Here is a 19,656-nt window from a genome sequence, read left to right as displayed (position 1 = left end):
CTTATACAAAATTACATCATGTTCAATGGCAAAGACCCAGGGAAGTGAACAGCAGGACTACGCATGCGCCGAGAGCGGAGTTTCTGCTGGCAGCTGCTGCTGTTGGTGTAGTGAGCAGCCGATGATGATGTGGATGAAATAACGGTGTCCAGTTCATCAGCTTTGGACAGGAAATGGCAAGATAAAAACAGCTGTTTTTCGTAGACATTGTAATTGTGTCGCATTATAAAAGCGTTATATATATTTACTTGCTTTGTTTTGACTTTACGTGGAGAAGAGAGAGCAAGCTAACGCCAGGCTAGGAAGGCTGGCTAACGAAAGCTAACAGCGCTCGGCGTAGTTAACGCTCAGCTGCAGACACTTGCCTGTCTTTAAAAAAAAAAAAAAAAAAGGCAAGTTTCCGGCGTTCAAACAAGGATGCAATGATAAGATAATCTAGCTGGCTGTCGTCTGAATGTTAGCGATCGGCCAATTAACTTTTCGTACTCCAGAAGGTTTGCAGTCGACTTGAGATGATGAGCTAAATTGATGCTTTGATTCAAACCAGCGCAGATCAGACAACTGCAGAGGAGGTAAGTAAAGCATCAGGATGGAGTCATGAGCCCTGAACAACAGCTACCATTTTACAGTTTGGTGTGTTTTTCTTAATTCGCAGATATTTTCAAAATGATCACAACCAACAGCAGTGAGGCAAATATCGTCGTCGCTAGATTTACATTACATATGATGTCACTCTAGGCTAGGTGCATTGAAAACCGGCTCCCTGTTTGTTTGTGGGGTTTGTTGAGAGTTGTGGTCACCAGTAAGTGGCCCGGAGGTCTTCGATGCCACTGATTGAACACAGCATCAGTGGCTGGATGCTTTACAGTATGTTTCAGGCAGCTCTCCTCCTAGCCTAAGGACTTATGATGGCCTGTCACAAAGACCGCAGATTCGATTGAGGTCAAAGTACAATGCATGTTTTGAAACCTACACAGGGGTGCAGTCAGCAGGATTGATGAGTTGCCTCTCTCTCTTGTCTGTGGCCCACTGGAAAGCATTGAGCTTTGTTGTTATAGGTGCAAGCTGATGCTTGTGAACGTCACCAGTGCTTGAATATAGCCTACTGAACTTAGACCTCACCCTATATTCCCTAACGTTCATTTTCTCAGATAATATGGAGGTTATTATTATTATTAGTAGTAGTAGTATTAGTATTAGTAGTATGTATTTATGTATTAAATGTCAACCTGTTTGACTGATCTGCATGCACCCAATCATAGTTAAATACATAGCTTGTTAAAACATTTTTTCAACTGACTGCTAGGCAGTATGGCAAGCAGATACCATTATACATTTAAGGACCATCCGCCGATCTCATTTCATAGCATTTCACATCTGTTTGGACATTGAAATTACGCTGTTTAATAGTCTTGATGTTGATCACATTGAAATGAATATTTTGAAAATCAAACTGGAGATGCCCGTAGTTTCACAAATCATTGAGTGAGTTTGAATAAGTAAATGCTTTATAGTAAATTATTAAAATCATGACGTGACATTGGTTAGGGTCTATAACAAACCAACGTGTTTTCTTTAATCTGTACAACAAGATTTGTAGGCTAGGGCATCCCTGCAGAACTACAGTACCTCATTTTACTGCTGTTTTGTCACACATCTTACCTTTATCAGAAAAATCACAGCTTCTTGTCATTTGGATTTTGCACTCAGCCGTATTGAATTTCGATTATATTTTGATTAATTGTGCAGCCCTATAGTAAACAGTAAATTCAAGTTCTGGCTTTGACTATCCAGTACATCTTTCCAAAAAGCCCAGGTATGAAGAAGGTAATTTTTGTGCTGTCCTTAGTTGATTTCTTCACATTTTCTTTGCCTAAATACTTCTACATATTCCTGAATATGTGACATGTTGTCTTCCTAGTTACTGCATTGCCACAAGCTGATTGAGGCTTTGGCTGGCAAGCAGCATGAGTCATCCATGACCACTTTGAGCACCAACCTATATTTAGCTGGCGCACAGGGGGGCTTTGAAAGTCATTGTGAAATTAGTTTTCACAGTGAATGATTAGATTATCGCCTTCCTGGAATCCACACTAAGACGCTGATGTAGCTGAGAAGAGATGACAGATGACAGATCTGCAGTGATTTGATCAGTAGGGTTGGTGGCACAAGGAGCGTCTTTCTGGATGCGTTTGATGTTGCGTGATGTTTGTTTTCATTTTCCCAGATCTGTAACGTGTAATTATGTGACAGACACCACTTGTGTTGTTCTTTTTTGCTTTCTATAACTCACTATTGAAATTTTGAGTTATGAGGATTCAACACTGGATGTGATATATTCCCATTCTGCTGATGTGGCATAAATGTAGTATAAGTGTAAGGGTTCATGATAGGTCTTAATAGTATGCGAATAAAAAATATTGCAACTATTATTTTTGGGAATTATAAAAGCCCCAACTAGAGAAAAAAGTCATGACAGGGTTTTGCTTGGGTCTGTACCAAACAAGCATGTTGCCTTATGTCTGGAGAATATGATTTGTGGGCTGGGGCATCTCTATAGCACTACAATGCTTTGTTTATAACTGTATGGTGTGTTTACTGTTATCAAGAAATTGCAGCTCCTGCAATTTGGATATTACATTTGGCCATTTTGCAATTTTGATAATAATATTTTAATTAATTTTTCAGCCCTCATTGTTATAAGCCAAACAAAGGAAATTAATTGGGCTTTGGACTGTGCAGTGCTGCACAGTTGGCTTAGATTTCTTAGTTTGACAATGAATGATGAGAAAAACTGAAGCACACATATGACACTTAAAGCCAGTCACACCAATGGAAAAAAGTAAATCTACCTTTTCATTAAACAATGGTTTTAGGAGTAGAATGGAATCTGTTCAAGAGGTCCTTACCTATTTTAGAGGGTATGGTTTTGAATGGGATTATAACATGCTTTTACTTTATTTCAGCTTTATGTCTAAAATCAATTTTATTGCAGCATCTCCCTGAGGTCACAGGCCTTTAAGTGCTGATTTGTGGAAATGCTCCCTTTATCCGAAGAAATACTTTTGTGTTGAACGCCATTTCGTTTTCCCAGCAATGCACAGAGAAAAAGAAGGGGAGAAATTGGGTCAGCAGCCCTCAGCTTGTTGCTGTCACACTGATTCGCTGTGTTTGAATGATTCAGCCCCCCAGCCCCCAGTGTGTTGGTGTTTGTGGTTTTTACACTCTTTATCAGCCTCTCCTAACCCACCTGGTACCTTGTGCCTCCCCTTTTCACTCTCTCTGTTTTGATCTTGCTTCATCTGTCTATCCAAACAGTCTATTTGACAATCTAGATGTGTTCAGTGTCCTACTTTGCTCTGCTCCATATTTTTTCTCATTCTAACATCAGCAAATGTTGACTTGAGATTTAGGTCTTACACTGTGCAGGCCTATTGTGATGAATTTACACTGTGTTTCATTCATTCATTATAACCTTGAATGTGTAGCTGATTGTCGATGACCACAGGTTTCTACCTATTTCATATATATGATAAATTAGTTACCTGAAGAGCAGCATTGTTGATGAAATCTCATCTACACCCTTTCTTTATACAGATGAGTCAACTTTGGCAGCGAGACATGGCCCTGTCAGAGAGGTTGGGGAATGATTCCCCTGTCGGCTTTGCCCCAAGGGCCCCAGCCACTGTGGCCCCACAAGGATCCAACTCCACATGGATACCGGAAACCCCATTGGTCACACCAGAAGAGCCATTTTTCCTCATGACCTCCACTGCCCAGACTGTATCGGGATTTTTTGTCTGGACAGCTCTTCTGATCACATGTCATCAGGTAAGGAGAGACTAACAGTTGGAGTTTGCAGATGATCTACTGGTCAGGGGGCTGGAGCTTAACATATAACTTTAAGATTTCAATTACTGTCTCCACAACTAGTTAGTTTATCCAGCTTGAGCTATGTGTACCAGTGAGAGGGAAAAATATAGGGCTGTCTCTAACAATCATCTTCTTATTGGATTAGTCTGCTTTGTATATTTCTTGATTGAAATTCTTGTTTTGTCAGTGCATAACCCAAAGATATTCATCTGAACAATGATATCAATATAGTGGGCTATTTGTTTTCTGCATCTCTAGTAAATAATATGATCTTGGAGGTCACCATGTTGTTCTGGAGAAGTGCAGCAGCCCAATAAAAAATGCAAAGTGCAGCCTTTGGGCAAAGGGTTCAGCTTGAGTGAGAGGACAAAACCTAAATCTCACTCATGATGTTCAAGTCTACTGAGTCTACCTTTTTCGTCAACCTTCATGTATGGTATGCAGGGTCATTAAGCACGAATAGCTCTCATTTTCAGCAGAAGCTGAAAAAAAAAAGCAGTAGACACTTTCCCACCCCGGGGCCTTTTTCCATGAGCCTCCCTAGATTACTGAGGCTCTATGTGTACACATACACACACCAAACACATGCATGAATCTAGAGAGTTTTGCATCCTGCGAGGGGAAGGCTTCCACCAAATACTGACCAATTTTTTGACTTAGCTTATACACACCACTTGCTGTCCATCAGCTTAACACTGAGCAGTTATACTAGGATATTTATGTTTCATTTACATTTAGGATTGTGTGAATGCAATGACACAAAAAAGATTTTTCTTATGAATATCTAAAGCTGGACTGACTGTACTGTTTAACAGATGTTTACCACCGGAGTAAATAGGACATCTTATTTGTGGTTAGGGCTAAATAATATGGTGAAAGCACCAGGAGAACAAAATTTGCAGGCCAGGACATTTTGCAGCATTACAGTGCTTGATTATTATGCTGTTTTGTCTAACGTATTTAGGTAGATTTTACCCTGGAAACACACACGATATTTGAGCCCTGCCAAAGGGGAAGTATGGCCAGACATGAGTGTAACTGCTGCTTGTCTGTAGTCTGTATAAGAATATACATACTGTTTTGGCTCCCTAAGTTATGAAAGGGACCTCTTTTTGTTTCCTGTGTTTTGACAGGTGAGAATAATGTTTACAATCTCTGGAGATTCGAGGTGTTTATTGCTAGCGGTGCAGATAAGAGCTGCACAGTGCATAAGTGCTCTTTGTTTGTCAGTTCATCGGCCCTCACGTTACGGTGAAGCGTCCTTTATTTGTAAGTGAGATCTATTGTGCCCCGAGGCTTAGGTTAATGATTTGCCCTCTATTGTTTGTGGCTGCTCTTCAAATACAGGGTTAAAGAAGAGCCCTCTGTCACTCTGGCAACAGGTGCTCCCGCCTTGACTATGACATCAAAGAACAGGGTGTGTGTGTGTGTGTGTGTGTGTGTGTGTGTGAGGGAGAGAGAGAGAGAGAGAGAGGAGGGTCACCTAGCAACAAGCCCTGTGAGTGGAGTGCACTGTCTGGCTTGGTGTGTTGTCACCCTTTTGTTTGTTATTTTAGCTTGTATTGGTGTGTGTGTCTGTTTACAGGCCAGGAAAGGTGATAGGTGGGACATTGTGTAAGTGGAAAGGAGACGGATGAAGCAGACAGACGTGCTGGTGACAAACGCCCACCCTGTTCTTCCTGCTGCTCTCAATAGGAGTGATAAAAGCCCAATATCAGTTAACCAAAACAACCCCACGTGTCAGTGCCCACTTGCAACACACACCTTTCAGGCACACAATTATCCAATATACTTTACATCTTAGGCAAACGTATACTGGCTGTATTTTGACCTTTACAGACAGCCTAGAACCTGGTGAGAACATACATGCAGGTTTCATGAGGCAGCAATTAGGCAGCTTAGTCATCTATCCACCACGTTCTGGGCTGTGACAAAGATGTGTTGCTATTTCAAAGGCCCTGTTGACACGGCATTAACATCCATCCTGAATTATCCAATCACTAGTGCACAGTGCAGGTGTTAATGCACCCGAGATGCATTGAGGCATTTGAGATCCGATCAATCAGACCTCATTCTGAGATGGTCTGGGATGCATGTGATAACCTTCCTTAGCAGTGTGTATGTGAATGTGTACAGGTTCATTTCAGGAAATTCTACATATATAATGGACAGTAGTCAATATTGGCTACTTCTTTGTTGCCACTGGAGAAGCTCTCCAGACTCCCTTAATAAGATGCATAATTTTGTGAGTTTTTAAGTTAGAAGAAATGTTGTAAACTTTGCTAAACAGTGTTTATGACAAATTCTTCATTATCTGGGCCTTTTTGTAAATACGGCTAATTAAGTTACTTCATTATTTATGCAAAAAAGTGTCCATTTGTCCCAGTGATCTGGTTGCATCTGGTGATTTGGTTATTTGCATATAGTGCAGGAACGTGAGATGCAATCACAAGTGGTCACTCGAGACATGTGTGGGGATGCATGTTAAGGCCAGGTGTGTGAACAGGCTCAAACATTTAATTCTATGATATAACAGTTTTGTAAGACATTTTCCATATTTGACACAATGTGAATGTATATGGTCTGCATCCTGCCAATCAGCTGTTCATCAACTGATGCAACCATTTTTCATGTGTATGTGTACTGTTTATGCTCCCTTGCCATTGTTTTCAGTGTATTTTTTTTCATCTTTCTCTCCCTCCTTTGATTATGTAGTGATTATTTAAGCTCATTCAGAATTCCTAGCATGAGTAGCTCTTTTGCAAAGGCCAAAGTCCAATTGTTTTAACATGACACCATCAGGAAAAAATGTTCCAACCACTCCCTTAGCAATTCTGGAAGCTGATATTATAGACAAGTTACAAGTAAAAATGTGTTGTTGTTTTTTAGTGCTGATCCAAAAAAATATGTTTGTTTCAGTCTCTGGGAGGAAGCAATTGTGCCCCAAACTTGTCACAGAATCATAGAAGGATAATAGGAGTAATACAAATTCTGCTGTAGAATGTATGTTTGCACTTTTTTGGGGGGTAACACTTTTCCCACAATTTTTCTGTCCGTCTTCTTTCTAGATCTACATGCACCTGCGTTACTACAGCTCTCCAAATGAACAGAGGCACATAGTTAGGATTCTTTTCATAGTCCCCATCTATGCCTTCGACTCCTGGCTCAGCCTTCTTTTCTTCACCAACGAGGAGTATTACGTGTACTTTGACACAGTTCGAGACTGCTATGAAGGTGAGTGCAGTGTACAGGTTCACCAGCATTTTCTGCCGCAGGCTGGATTATATGCTGCCATATGTGGCATGCAAACAGCCGGCCAGTATTCACCACAGTGGTGGGAGGGAGTGTTTTGTGTTCCAGTGTCTCTCTTTACTTCGAGTAGAAACAAGAGTGTGAGAATTTATGTGATGTGATACCTCAGTGGCAGATGGCCTTTGCAGTGTCTTCATTTACAAAGGTTGCCATCTTTGTTCTCATGGCTCCATGGCCCCCTAGGATTGCAGGGGAGGGGAAACCTGTAACCTAGCAACTGCATGAAAACGAGCAAATCCTCGTGAAGACTTTTAAAAGGCATCTCACTTGTGAGCAGATAAATCGTACGCCTGCTCTTCATCTTTCCAGTCTATAATGTATCTGTTGCATTTTATTAATGCTGAATTGGAGAATAAAACAAGCAGTTACATAAAGTGTTACAGTTATGACAATGATAATTTGCTAAATGCCAATTATTTCATCATCAAATGTGCTTTATTAGGATTAGGATAATTGCCTGCATATTCTTATAGTGCTGATTAATTGATCTACAGGAAGGCAAATATGTCAGCGGGTTAAAGCTTCTCAGTTATAAATAATTGTTTCTCTTCTCTGTTTATGTCATCACAAATTGAATACCTTTAGATTGGGTTGTCAAAATGGTAATATTGTTGGCAGCACTGTCTCAAAGACAACCAAGATGTTTCAGTTTTCTATAGAGTAGCAACTACCAACAGCAGAAGACTAAATCAAATTTTAGTCATCCATATATAGTCTATAATGGAGACATTAAAGCAGATAGAAAGGTTTCCAGGCTGCCTGCCGTACTGGATCGACCAGTCAGCTTTGACTTTCCCAGTAGAATCTATGTCCGGTAGCAGACAAAATAGCAAAGTGAAAGCAAGGTTTATAGGTAACCAAAAAAAAGCCAGACGGTATCCCTATTCTATAGTTCTTACAAACATTTCTGTTGCCATTTTGAAGTCATCCCATTGGATTCAGAATTTGTGATGGGAATTTATTACTATTATACTATACTGATTTCTTCTTACACCTTTAGAGTTAACAATTAATTGATTCACCCAGAACAGAAGTGACAGATGAACTGATCCTCAAAACAATTGTTAGTTGCAATCGTGCACGCATTAATAACAATTCAGTATGCGTTAAAGAATGAATAAATAGTAGAAGAGTTTATGAAATTAGATACTGAATATGCTATTCAGTATGACAGAAGTGACACTTGGCTTTAATGAGACACAGTTTCGACATAGGAGATTCGTCTCAACACGGATCTAGATTAATTGGACATTTCAGACATTCATTTGTGGAAGTTCATTTGAGAGTGAAAAAATACCTAATGGTGTAGTTACGCATCAAAGCCAGCACTGTGCTGACTGTGCTCTGGCAGGGATTGTCATTGTTCTCAGCCACATTATACAGTTAAGAGAGCTGAGACAGTAGGGAGCTGGTATCTGTGGGTTACCCTTAAATTAGCCTGAGAACACCCGGGGCAGTGGATGAAAAACATTCTGTCCAGCAGAACAGTCTGGTTTGTTTCAATTATATTAGTTCTCAGCAAAACTCTCTGAATGCTCAGAATGACTAATATGTTATTGACCAGTAGGGCTTTTCTATGAATCAAACCATGCCGCATTGATTTGCCCAAACACTTCTGAAGGGGGGGGGCAGTTATGTCATATGGGCGTCTCCATCATTCAGGGACAAATGGTAGAGTCCTCTGTCTTTAGATTTTTTATGCAATAAGCAGTAGATGCCAAGCAAAACCATAACAACAGCCTGAAAGTTCATGATGATAAATAGCTGGCTAAGAACATTTGTTACACAGTGCAATAGTAAACTGTGCTTAAGAGTGTACTGCTCATCATTGACTCGAAAAAAATGTGTCATTAGTTAAAGACATACCTTCAAGCGGGTAGCCCTGCTGTAATGGAGATGCAGATCCCTGCTGTGTTGGACTGACAAGCTGAGTAAAGCTAAGTCATGCCGAGCCAGCACATGTGCATGGAAAAATAAGGATATGATGTAACTGGCCTCTATGCTTTTTTGGGAATACCTTTATAAATGAATAAGAAGAATAGATTTTTAAGGTAGGAGCAGGTGTGTCAGTGAATTACACCACAGCAGTCGTCTTGTGAAATAAATCTGCACGTTTTTATTCCAGTCAAAAACCTTAGCAGTTGACTTATTTGCCACGTAGATGCTTGTTTACTGTTGCTAACTGTCTAACAATACCTGGGACAGTTGTTCATCTGAAAACCATGCATAAATAAACCCCCCCCCCCCAAAACCTGTAAAAACAACCAGTGTCTGATATATAATCAACCTATTCAGAGCATTGATTAGAAAGGGATTAGAGACACACCTGTTGTAGCTTCACATTTATGCCTTCGATGCTGTGGAAGAATACTGCTAATAAAGATCAAAATCACATTCTAACATGTGATGTTTTGTGTCAGTTATGTAACACATTACATGACTAACTATTATAGCCTTAAAGGTGCACTATGCAGAATTTTGCAGTGATCCTGCCCTCTGCCTGTATTTCTTTTTTGTTCTTGTGTCGGGACATTTCTGGGCTGCAACCTGTGGTCAGTGACTGTGTAGTTTCCAGCCAATAACAGCACACAAGTGAGGTGTGGTCTTTGCAAAAAGGAAGTGACCATTTGCTAGATGGTAAGCAGCATGCTTCCAAGGGGAAGCTATAAAAATGGTCGGCGCAGCATCAAAAAAAAGCATTAACATTGCAGGGCGACAAGCAAAGAGGACAAAACAAGCTCCAAAACAAGAGTGAATCTGGGGTCGGCTTTCCCCTGCTGGCAAGCATTAAAAGAGTGAATGAGGATGAAGAGCAACATGGAGTTGGTAGGTGCAGTTAGCTTGCTAAATAATCTACTTTTCAGTTACAACAAATGTAGCGTTTCTGTAATTGTAGCTAGCTGTTTGTGTACGAGCATTGCACTTCTGGCAGCATTGACTTGTGGAGGAGTGGCCAAAATTTGACTACATTTCTACCCCTGGAGAAATGTAGTTTGTAAAACTACTGCTAAAAAAAGTAGCTTTACCAACTACTTATACTCATACTTATTTAACTCAGCGTTAAATAAATCAACATATGGTGTATATGAAACAAAATATAATAGCCTACAAAAAATTCACATGCCAGCAGAAATATGCCTCTCAACTCAAGTTTTGGGCACTCAACACGTAGGTCGTGTCTGTAGATGCATCTATATCCAACATGTACATGCTCAAATATGGCCATGGTTGGGCTGGCGCATTCGAGGGTTGTCCATGACGTGCTAGAGCCATATGAACACTGCCTTCCTTGGCACAAAGACCCACCCACTCTGTGAAGCATTTGCATACTGCCAGGGCAAGCCAATCAGAGGCAACGTTGGCTTAGCATGTCATGACATGTTTCATGCCTTTTTTCAAAGAAAAATAAATTAAAATGTATATTATAAGAAGAAATGTATTTTTAATAAAGCAAATATTTTATGTTATTGGCCAAAGTTTTAGTTTGTAAATTGAGCAGTTAAACTACAAAAAATGACCCCAAAAGTAGTTGAAATACTTGACGCAGCAAAAAATATGAATGTAGTTTAACTACCAGCAAGTTACAGCAAATAGTAGTTAAGCTATGTAGTTCAACTACATGTAGTTTAAGGCTCCTCAACACTGAGTATACCTTTAATTGTGTGTAGTTTTCTTATGTGTGACACTATTTTGTGGCAGTGTGACATGACTGTGAGCTGTCTTCAGTGTTCAACTATATTTTCCCCTGGCGTCCATTCTCAGACTGATCCACTTTTGCTGCAGGCAGTAGAGCCCTATACCTTACAATTATGCTTAGGCTTATACCTCAGTCACAACATTACCCAGTCATTTCTAAGCATGCTGACGTTGGGGATGACTCACCTTTCTGCCTTGAAATGGCAAGCTCAGCAGTTCTGAAACAATGTCAGCACAACATAACTGTAATTATGACTTGTACTCAAAAACACTGTGTAAGTAATGGGCTGCCACTCTAGCTATCATGTATCAATTTGTTCATGGAGGCTGTAAGAAATAACCCAAACCCACATCAGCAACACAATGTTTTTAGAACTTAAGTATAAATGCTGGTGGGTTGTTTTTTTTTTTGCTCATTTACATCTGGCCCATTCTGAAGCCATATTAGTTTCAGATTTTTATCCCCAAGACAAAGTGGCTGTTGAACTGAAATGGGCCAATCTTTTTATCTAATCGTGCACTTAGTCAAGTACAAAATGTAAATCTGGGAGTGATTTTGTCATTGGTCACCCCAAAAAACCAGTAAGTAGTTTTTTTTTATGTGTCACACTCTGCAGCCTTCGTCATCTACAACTTCCTGAGTCTGTGTTATGAGTATCTGGGAGGAGAGAGTGCCATCATGGCCGAGATCAGAGGAAAACCCATTGAGTAAGTCTTGTTCATTCATCTTTATCCCATTCTCTTTCTTTCTGGTGTGAAGAATTACTTTAACTAATAATTGTTACATTTTTCTACAGTAGCTTGCATACTTTGACAAAAAATGTCTTACCTGTATGAACATGCAATTCACATCAGGTCGAGCTGTATGTATGGGACCTGCTGTCTGTGGGGGAAGACGTATTCCATTGGTTTCCTCAGGTTCTGCAAACAGGTACAAATCAATGGGTGTTATAACCATGTTTTATTGTTTATGGATAGGTGAATAAATACTGTAATCATACCAGTGCCTGTTTGATCAAGTTTCCCCACAAATTAAATATGATACAGAACTAAAAAGACCATTCTCATATAATTGACTCCAAGGTGTTTTTTTTATGTGTAATAAGTAGAATATCTGACAATGGAACAAGTAAAAATTGGTGAGAAACAAGTGTCAGTAATCACTCTGATTTGCCACACTATTGGGGACTTATTGTGTCTTAAATTAAGTGTAATCAGATATTTTCTATAAAATAGACCAATATACTAGTTTAGGTTTTGATTTTTTTGCAGTACATATTTATTCCCATATGTTTTAAAAAATGTGTCTTTTTAATGTGCTTGTCATTGAAAATTGCTTGTTGTCAGAAGCCTTTACTCAGTTTAGAAATTCTGACATATTGAACTTGTGAGGGAGAAAAACATTGCTGGAGCACTGCTGTTTTATTGACCTGGTTTTTCTCCTAATTCTCTGATACTCTTTTTTTCCCTCCCCTCACTCTCTTGCCCTCTCTCTTGCTTCCCCAGGCAACTCTCCAATTCTGTGTGGTGAAACCCCTGATGGCAGTGATCACTGTCATTCTTCAGGCCTTTGGGAAATACAGAGATGGAGACTTTAAGTATGTTGCCACAACAACTTATCCACTGTCATTCACAGCACAAACTTCTGCCTGAGCACTGATTTCTTATCCTCTGACTTTCTGTGTTATGTCATCATTTTCTCTTAGACACTGGCACTGCTCAGACAAAAGTATTTTCATTCCATAATGTTTGAGCAGTGCTGGTTAAACATACCCTCAGAATTCATATTTGTAATAAGTTATGATTTTAAAAAGAAAGATATTAATTTAAATCTTAAGTGTTGCTGTACAGTCCAAATCTCCAACTTATGATTAACTAAAAATGTAATTATTAAAGGTGCATATTTATATAAAAATATTAGGGCTGGGTATCACCAGGTACCTCGCGATACGATACTATCACGATATTTTGCCCACGATAACGATAATATCACGATACAGCGATTCTGCGATAATCGAGATATTGCAAGGAATTTCATCCACGATACATCACGATATCTGTGTCACTGAAGAAATTCAGAATTTATTGACTGCACTGAATCCATTTCACAGGAATTACAAAACATTGTCAATCAATTTCACATGAATGACAGCCAAGTAAACAAAGAGTATATTGCACAGTGTCTCTTCTTAACACACACACTGACTACAACTATCATTAAATATCTATATGTGTGGGTTTCAGAGCTACTTAAACCATTTTTTTAATTTTATTTGTTTGTATACCTATGTTTGAATAAAGATAAAGCTGTCCTCTGAAGAGGGGTGGTGGTGGTGGGCCAAAAAAAAAAGATTTTTTTTTTTTTTTTTTTTTACATTTTTTAATATTGATATTTGGCACCAGTGTATCGATAACGTACCTCAAGACGAAATATCGCGATACATCGTAGTATCGATATTTTGGCACACCCCTAAAAAATATACTACGTATCCTTCACAAGGACAAGCTGCAGATTTCCTCAGAACTAAGATTGAATTTGCCAAAATAAAAATTGCTAACCATCTTTGTGAAGCTTCAAATGACTGATTCGAATGTCTGATTATAAATGACTTTCACCTCCTTCAGGTTTAAATGATTCCTGTTTCTTTGTTTACTCAGTCAGACATTTGCCTTGTCTGTCACAGCTAAAGCACATTCTTTTCCTCTGTGTCTCTCTCACCTCTAGTGTGGCTAGTGGCTACCTATACGTGACCATTATCTACAACTTTTCCGTCAGTTTATCCCTCTACGCTCTCTTCCTCTTCTACTTTGCGACACGTGAACTGCTTGTCCCGTACAACCCCATGCTCAAATTCTTCATGGTCAAGTCAGTCATCTTCCTCTCCTTCTGGCAAGGTAAGGTACACATGGACACAGACACACACAACATACAACATACAACATACAACGTCATATTTTGTTCAGCAGTCGGAAGGGGTTTCTTTATCTCAACATTGTCTATATTTTTAGTGAATTTATAATAGGTTGGTGTCTTACATATACATCGAGCAGCGCTTTCTAAGAACGCAAGAACTGTGAATGATCATAGTTCGTAGCATTCAATTTTGAGTGACTTTTGTAGCTCCAACATCCGAGTAGATACTCTCCCAGAACCAGAGGAACTTTGAGTGACATAAGTGTATGTTGATTGGTAGATCTCAGGAGCCAGTGCTGGCTACCACCATTTTTAATTTCCCATCAGTTGTGTAAACAACAGACAACACAAAAAACAAACAACAGCTCATGAATAAAATGTCAGACGTCTTGCATCATTTCTGGGTTCCTCTTTGCAGTGCAAATTCCAACAGAAGAAAGGCCCTTGAAGGGGTATAGTTCCCAGGGAACTCCTCAATGGGCAGTTTCTCTCTGGGAGTCCCCAGAAGTGTGTGGTCTAAAAATGCCTTAAAGCATTAAACTGCAACAATGATCATTTACTCTCTCTGTTATATGGAGGCAGGTCTCGTCCTCTACTTGGAGGATAAGAAAAGCTCAAGCCCAAACCTTGCTTGGTCTCCCTGCTTTGCAGACATTTTAGTTTACTGTTCTTCCTTTTTGAATAAGCAGCTGTTTACCTCTAGCTGCTTCTTAAATCACCCAGTGCTGGGTCACACAGCATGTCACACCCTGTACCTGTCTGTCTGGGTCATTTCTTTCTAGGCTTGGGCTCTTTTACTACTTCCACTGCCGATGCCCTTTTAGGTTTTTGTACCTTTTATACACAATGGTAATGCAGACGAACGAGAACAGGCTGCACAGGCTTTGTTAAAGGGGCTTTTTAAAATGTTTTTATTCTGGGATTTTGCGCTGACGTGAATTCTATGATGCTCCATCAAACTTGCAGAAGTATATTCAGAAAAAGAGGTGGAAACAAGTCTGTGACCTTATCATCCATTTGTGCCAGTTGGTATTCAAACACTTTGCAACAGGTTTTCAAAATGCACACAAAGTATGCAGATGAAATCTCAGTTTGTGCCTGTTCTCTTGTTTTCTTACCATGGCTTTCTTTGTACAATACAGGGATGCTGCTGGCCATTCTGGAGAAGTGCGGAGCCATTCCTCAGATCAGCTCAGCTGACTTCTCTGTGGGCGAGGGAACAGTTGCCGCTGGTTACCAAAACTTCATCATCTGCATTGAGATGTTCTTTGCTGCTGTTGCTTTGCGCCATGCCTTTACTTACAAGGTCTACATGGATAAAAGACTGGACTCATATGGTAAGGGAAGTGTGTGTGTGTGCGTGTGTGTGTGTGTGTGTGTGCGTGCATTTGCTGGTATTAAGATGATGGTCTAATTCTGGTAGGTTTGACATTGGAAAAATAAAGCAAAATACACAGATTATAGTGAGCATTATAAACTGTCTGCTCTGAGAGTTTTAAATGCGTCTCGATACAGACTGGTTTCTACCGTCTGATCTGACCTCACTCTTTGTGTCCCAGCCCTTTACTGATTCCTTTCTATGACATTCTCTGACTATTTTGAGTTTTTCTCTTTCCTTCAACTTCCTTTTTCTGCTCCCGCATTTTCATCTTGACTTTCTTGTGTTCCTTGTCTCTCTTTGTCTCTCCTCTCTCCTGTTTCTCTCTTCTTCACTGTGCTGCACTGAAAGGCTCATTTCCTATCTATGGACAGTACGGTAGGTCTGATGTTAGCTGTGTCTCGTCTGTATCCACAACAGTGTCTTTTGTGTTTGATTGTGATTTATCCATTATTTTTGTCCATTATTTTACAATGATTTTCAGTGAAACAGGAATTTAGTTTATTCATTTTAAATCATGGGTCAATGGCTGTCTTGTTTCGTTTCGTTGTGTTCATTTTGCTGTCAGTGTTTTGGCCTTAAACATTTTGTCTTTTCGTTACACATGCTGAACTATTGTAGAGTACTTGATTTTCAGGGCTGATGCCCATACCGATATTAGGAAGTAAAACATTTTTTACAATGATATCTCAAATGTGGTTACCAACCACGTGACAAAAATATGAAACTGAGGCAGGATTTTCTTTTTCTTTTTTTACAGTTTCACAATAACCTTTATTGTCTAAAATGACATCAGTGCACTGAAACGGTAAATTTAATCGAAATTTAAGAATTATAATTTACATACAATACACACAGATATATCAGTCAGGCTCTGCAATTATGTTTAGTCTGTTTCTACCCTGGTGCCCTCATGATGCCCTGTGACTCTCACTCACACCCAGCAGAAACATTTTTGTGTGTAGAACAATGTAGGCTATAAGACCTGAAGTAAAAGAATTGTTTATGTAAACCAATGTTAAATCATCCCCCGCCTGGTGTTATAACTTTAGAAAACTAATGTTAATGTTTGTTTACAATAACGTTCAGGTAGAAAACCCGTGAATCACTCAGCTTACTTACACTTTCATTATCTATTGTCTTGAGATTATTTCAAAGCGTCTATTTATCTAAAATGCATGTTTTATGCTACCATATCGCAAATCTTAACAGTATTTTCACTGATGTTAGGTCAGAGACTTATTTTAGGAAATGACAGCTTGAGTTTACCCAAAACTAGAAATTAGCGCAACCAGCCATCTGGCTTCCAATATCTCTACAAAGTAAATTAACCGCCAGCAGACTACCCAGAAGTGACTGTTGTTAGCATGACGTCACAGTGATTCCATCTACTGTCTGACAAGTGTCTTTTTATATGACAGTAAAATATGTATTAATCTTGGCCTCCAGTGTCATCATAATACTCACTGTTGCTGATTATATAAAACACATGCTAATGGCATTTAGGGAATAGATTTACTGAAAAGACTGAATTTTGTACATTTTTGTTTTTGGCAACATTTCAAAGATTTATTTCAGAAAATTCAGATGGAACCATGGGTCACATGGGTTGAAACATAGTTTCTGTACTATTCTCGCTCATCTGTCACTTTCATATTCCCCTCCCTGTCTATCCTTCTCTGCGTCGCTAAATTAATGTCCCGACCTTCCTACCTCACTTCCAGGTCGCTGTGCCCCGATGAAGAGCATCTCCAGCAGCCTGAAGGAGACCATGAATCCGGGGGACATGGTCCAGGACGCCATCCACAACTTCTCCCCGGCTTATCAGCAGTACACCCAGCAGTCCACACTGGAGCGAAGTGGGGGGCCACCCCTCTCCCGCAGCCACAGTAACCTCAGCACTCGGGGGGACAATGAAAAGACCCTGCTGCTCAGCTCTGACGATGAGTTCTGAGAATAACACTCACACTCAGAGGCTTACTTTTACTCTTGTAGCCCGTATTGAACTTTTATGTGGGATCAAATCTGATCTTTTGTTGCTACCTTAACATGAAAGATCCGATTTTTGTTTTCCTGTCTTTCATATTTAGACAACAATGATAAGGCCTGATTCATGTCAGACTTACAAAACTATAGTTAACAGACTGTGGGAGGAAAGTGAGTGATTTTACAAGGACAAAGAGGAAATAATTGGTACAGAGTGCAAAGAGGGAGCATGAAGAGAATGGAGGAGTTGTAACAATTATAGTTGTGGGGGAGGCAAAATCGAGATGTTTAGAAATTAGGTTTATTAACGGGTCGAATTGTCATAATGTTGCTGTCATTGAGGCCATTTCTGACAGAAATACCATAACTATATTCATCCATTGATTACAGATTGGTATAAAAGACTGTGCCTGCATATAGCAACCTTATGCTGCACTTTAAACACCACAGCAAAAAAAGGTATGACAGATATTAGATGTATGCTAGAGCAAAAAAGTGCCATCTTCATCTTTGAGTTTTTATACTGATTTTCAATCCATCCTCCTCCTCACTCCTCTGCCAGCTCTGCCTCGTACCGAAACATTGCCAAATAGAGGGAGCAGTGCCCATTGCTCCACTTATTGAGACATGCTGTCTTAAGATTTAGAATTGATTTATTGTCACGCAGAACTGAGGAGCCTTTGAATTACCAGGCTTCATTTTAATATATAAGATTTTAATCACAAATGTTGTTTTTATTTAAATGTTGTATGACCTCGGAGGTATAACTTCTTTAAAGACTAGTCTGTTGGAAAATTGTTATTCCAGAAATGTTCTTAATATTACGTGTTTGATTTCATTTTGTTGTGGGTTCATATGAAAAACTGACTCAAAAGATTAACTGTGTAGCTCCAGCTGTTGGCCTGACTTGGGCTCCTCGCACAACGTTGTCGTCTGTGGAGTGCTCAGGGAACAGCTGTGGGAGAGATTTTAGTGTGGGCAGAGACTGATGGAAGGACAACACCCACACAGATTACAGATTACTGAAGAAGCAACACTTCCCTGCAGCGGCAGCCCAGCTGTGACATGCTGTGGATTGTAATCCCATAATTAAGGGCATTACACATTGCACAGAACAGGCCTGCCTCTGCTGGTATTGTTTATAATGGCCTCACTGGTACAGCAGTATGAGGGACGTTGGCCATTACAGAAAGATAGGATGACATGTTAGTGCACTTTATATCTGACTGGACTCAAATTTCGAAAAGAAATACATGGGCATTAGAAGTTAATACACAAGATGAGAGTGTGTTCAGGTAAATGTCGTGCCAGAAGACTGTGATGCATGGTACAAAACAACTTTGAGTAAATAAAATCGTTCGGGCCTGTCTGCCATCTCCTAGTTCCTATTATCTCATTCTCCAAAACATGGCATGAGCTGTGTTTGAGTTAATTCTTCACATGAATATAAACCAATATTTAATATGCGTTTTAGCAGAGGCCAGTATAGAAGATGCTTGTTGTCCTGATCGTAAATGTTTGATGGCAGAGCACAGCAGTATCAAAGCTGAATAGATCCTTCCCAAAGGGGACATTATGTCGAGTGCTGCCTCTGACTGTGCAAGCATCGTTTTCCTCTTGCTATGTTGTGTGTTGAGCCAAAACTGATTTTACACACTGACTCAAGCCTGTTAACTGCAGGTTAAAAATGGTACAGTCCTCGTGGGTATTGAATGTAGTCAGAATGGAGAAACCAGCCAAACTGATGTGCAACCTCAAAACAGCACAATCAACTTCCTTATGGGAAAATCTTACTGAGTTAGCAGAATAATCAGTGTCTGTTAAAATGTAAAAAAAAAAAAAAAATGGCTTTCAGCTGTGACTGCTAACCCATATTCCTACCAAACAACACTTACTTCCGTTTTGTATCCAGCCTGCCACTGAACCTTTTGTGCTTCAGTTAAAGGCCTTGTCGTATTGTTCTAACATTGACTTGGTATTGAAAAGTGACATTTGCTGCCTTATTTTCTGCCCCTGGCTGACAGCATATCAGACCCAAGCATCTAGATTCAAAACATATCATATAATTTGTTCTGTTACCATGTGATTTTAAAAGCTGGGTGTTAATCACAAAGCTGAATATATTAACATGGAAATATTATACCAGAAAGGAACGAATGTTGTAAATAGTTAAACCAGGCACTGTGAAACATTCACAAAGTGGCTGAAATGGCATTGCTTGGTATAGTGCTGTACTTTAATATTACATTTTTCATATATTCTCTGATTTTATTTCTGTTTACTTCTTAATTTGTATATTGGTGATTTGATCTCATGTTTTATGCTGTATTGGGGTCTATTGGTGTTGAAAAGGAAATAAAAGACGAATGCAGGCAACACATCTCTGCCAGGTTTTTGTTCAAGTCAGCTTGTGGACACCATTTTCACAACAATATGTCATTTTCGGTGACATTGTACAATTCTACTTTGATAGATAACACTGTAGAAATAGCTAGGA

At 39.5% G+C, this 19,656-nt stretch overlaps 1 protein-coding gene across 2 annotated transcripts; it reads left to right on the top strand.

Annotated features, from left to right (window-relative positions):
* The first annotated feature begins 58 nt into the window (after positions 1–58).
* LOC115575737 (transmembrane protein 184B-like) lies at positions 59–19,539 on the top strand. Of its 2 annotated transcripts, XM_030408004.1 has the most exons (10): positions 59–572; positions 3,598–3,831; positions 6,942–7,107; positions 11,499–11,589; positions 11,737–11,812; positions 12,388–12,479; positions 13,607–13,776; positions 14,938–15,132; positions 15,525–15,551; positions 16,898–19,539. In XM_030408004.1, the coding sequence occupies exons 2-10, from the start codon at positions 3,598–3,600 to the stop codon at positions 17,125–17,127; spliced, it is 1,281 nt and encodes a 426-aa protein (XP_030263864.1). In that variant the 5' UTR covers positions 59–572; the 3' UTR covers positions 17,128–19,539. The 2 variants fall into 2 exon arrangements, with proteins under 2 accessions (XP_030263864.1, XP_030263865.1); XM_030408005.1 differs by lacking the exon at positions 15,525–15,551 and having other exon boundaries at positions 16,898–17,127.
* Positions 19,540–19,656: the final 117 nt, after the last annotated feature.

The sequence above is a fragment of the Sparus aurata genome, chromosome 23 (assembly GCF_900880675.1).
Source record: "Sparus aurata chromosome 23, fSpaAur1.1, whole genome shotgun sequence".
In the NCBI taxonomy this organism is placed as follows: Eukaryota; Metazoa; Chordata; class Actinopteri; order Spariformes; family Sparidae; genus Sparus; species Sparus aurata.
Note: the sequence above shows the minus strand (reverse complement) of the source record. Positions and strands in the feature narration are given on the sequence as shown.

Coding starts and splice junctions, on each gene's coding strand:
- LOC115575737 (XM_030408004.1), top strand. CDS start 3,598: ATGAGTCAACTTTGGCAGCGAGACATGGCCCTGTCAGAGAGGTTGGGG. Junction 3,832..6,941: donor TTCTGATCACATGTCATCAG/GTAAGGAGAGAC, acceptor TCTTCTTTCTAG/ATCTACATGCACCTGCGTTA. Junction 11,590..11,736: donor ATCAGAGGAAAACCCATTGA/GTAAGTCTTGTT, acceptor AATTCACATCAG/GTCGAGCTGTATGTATGGGA.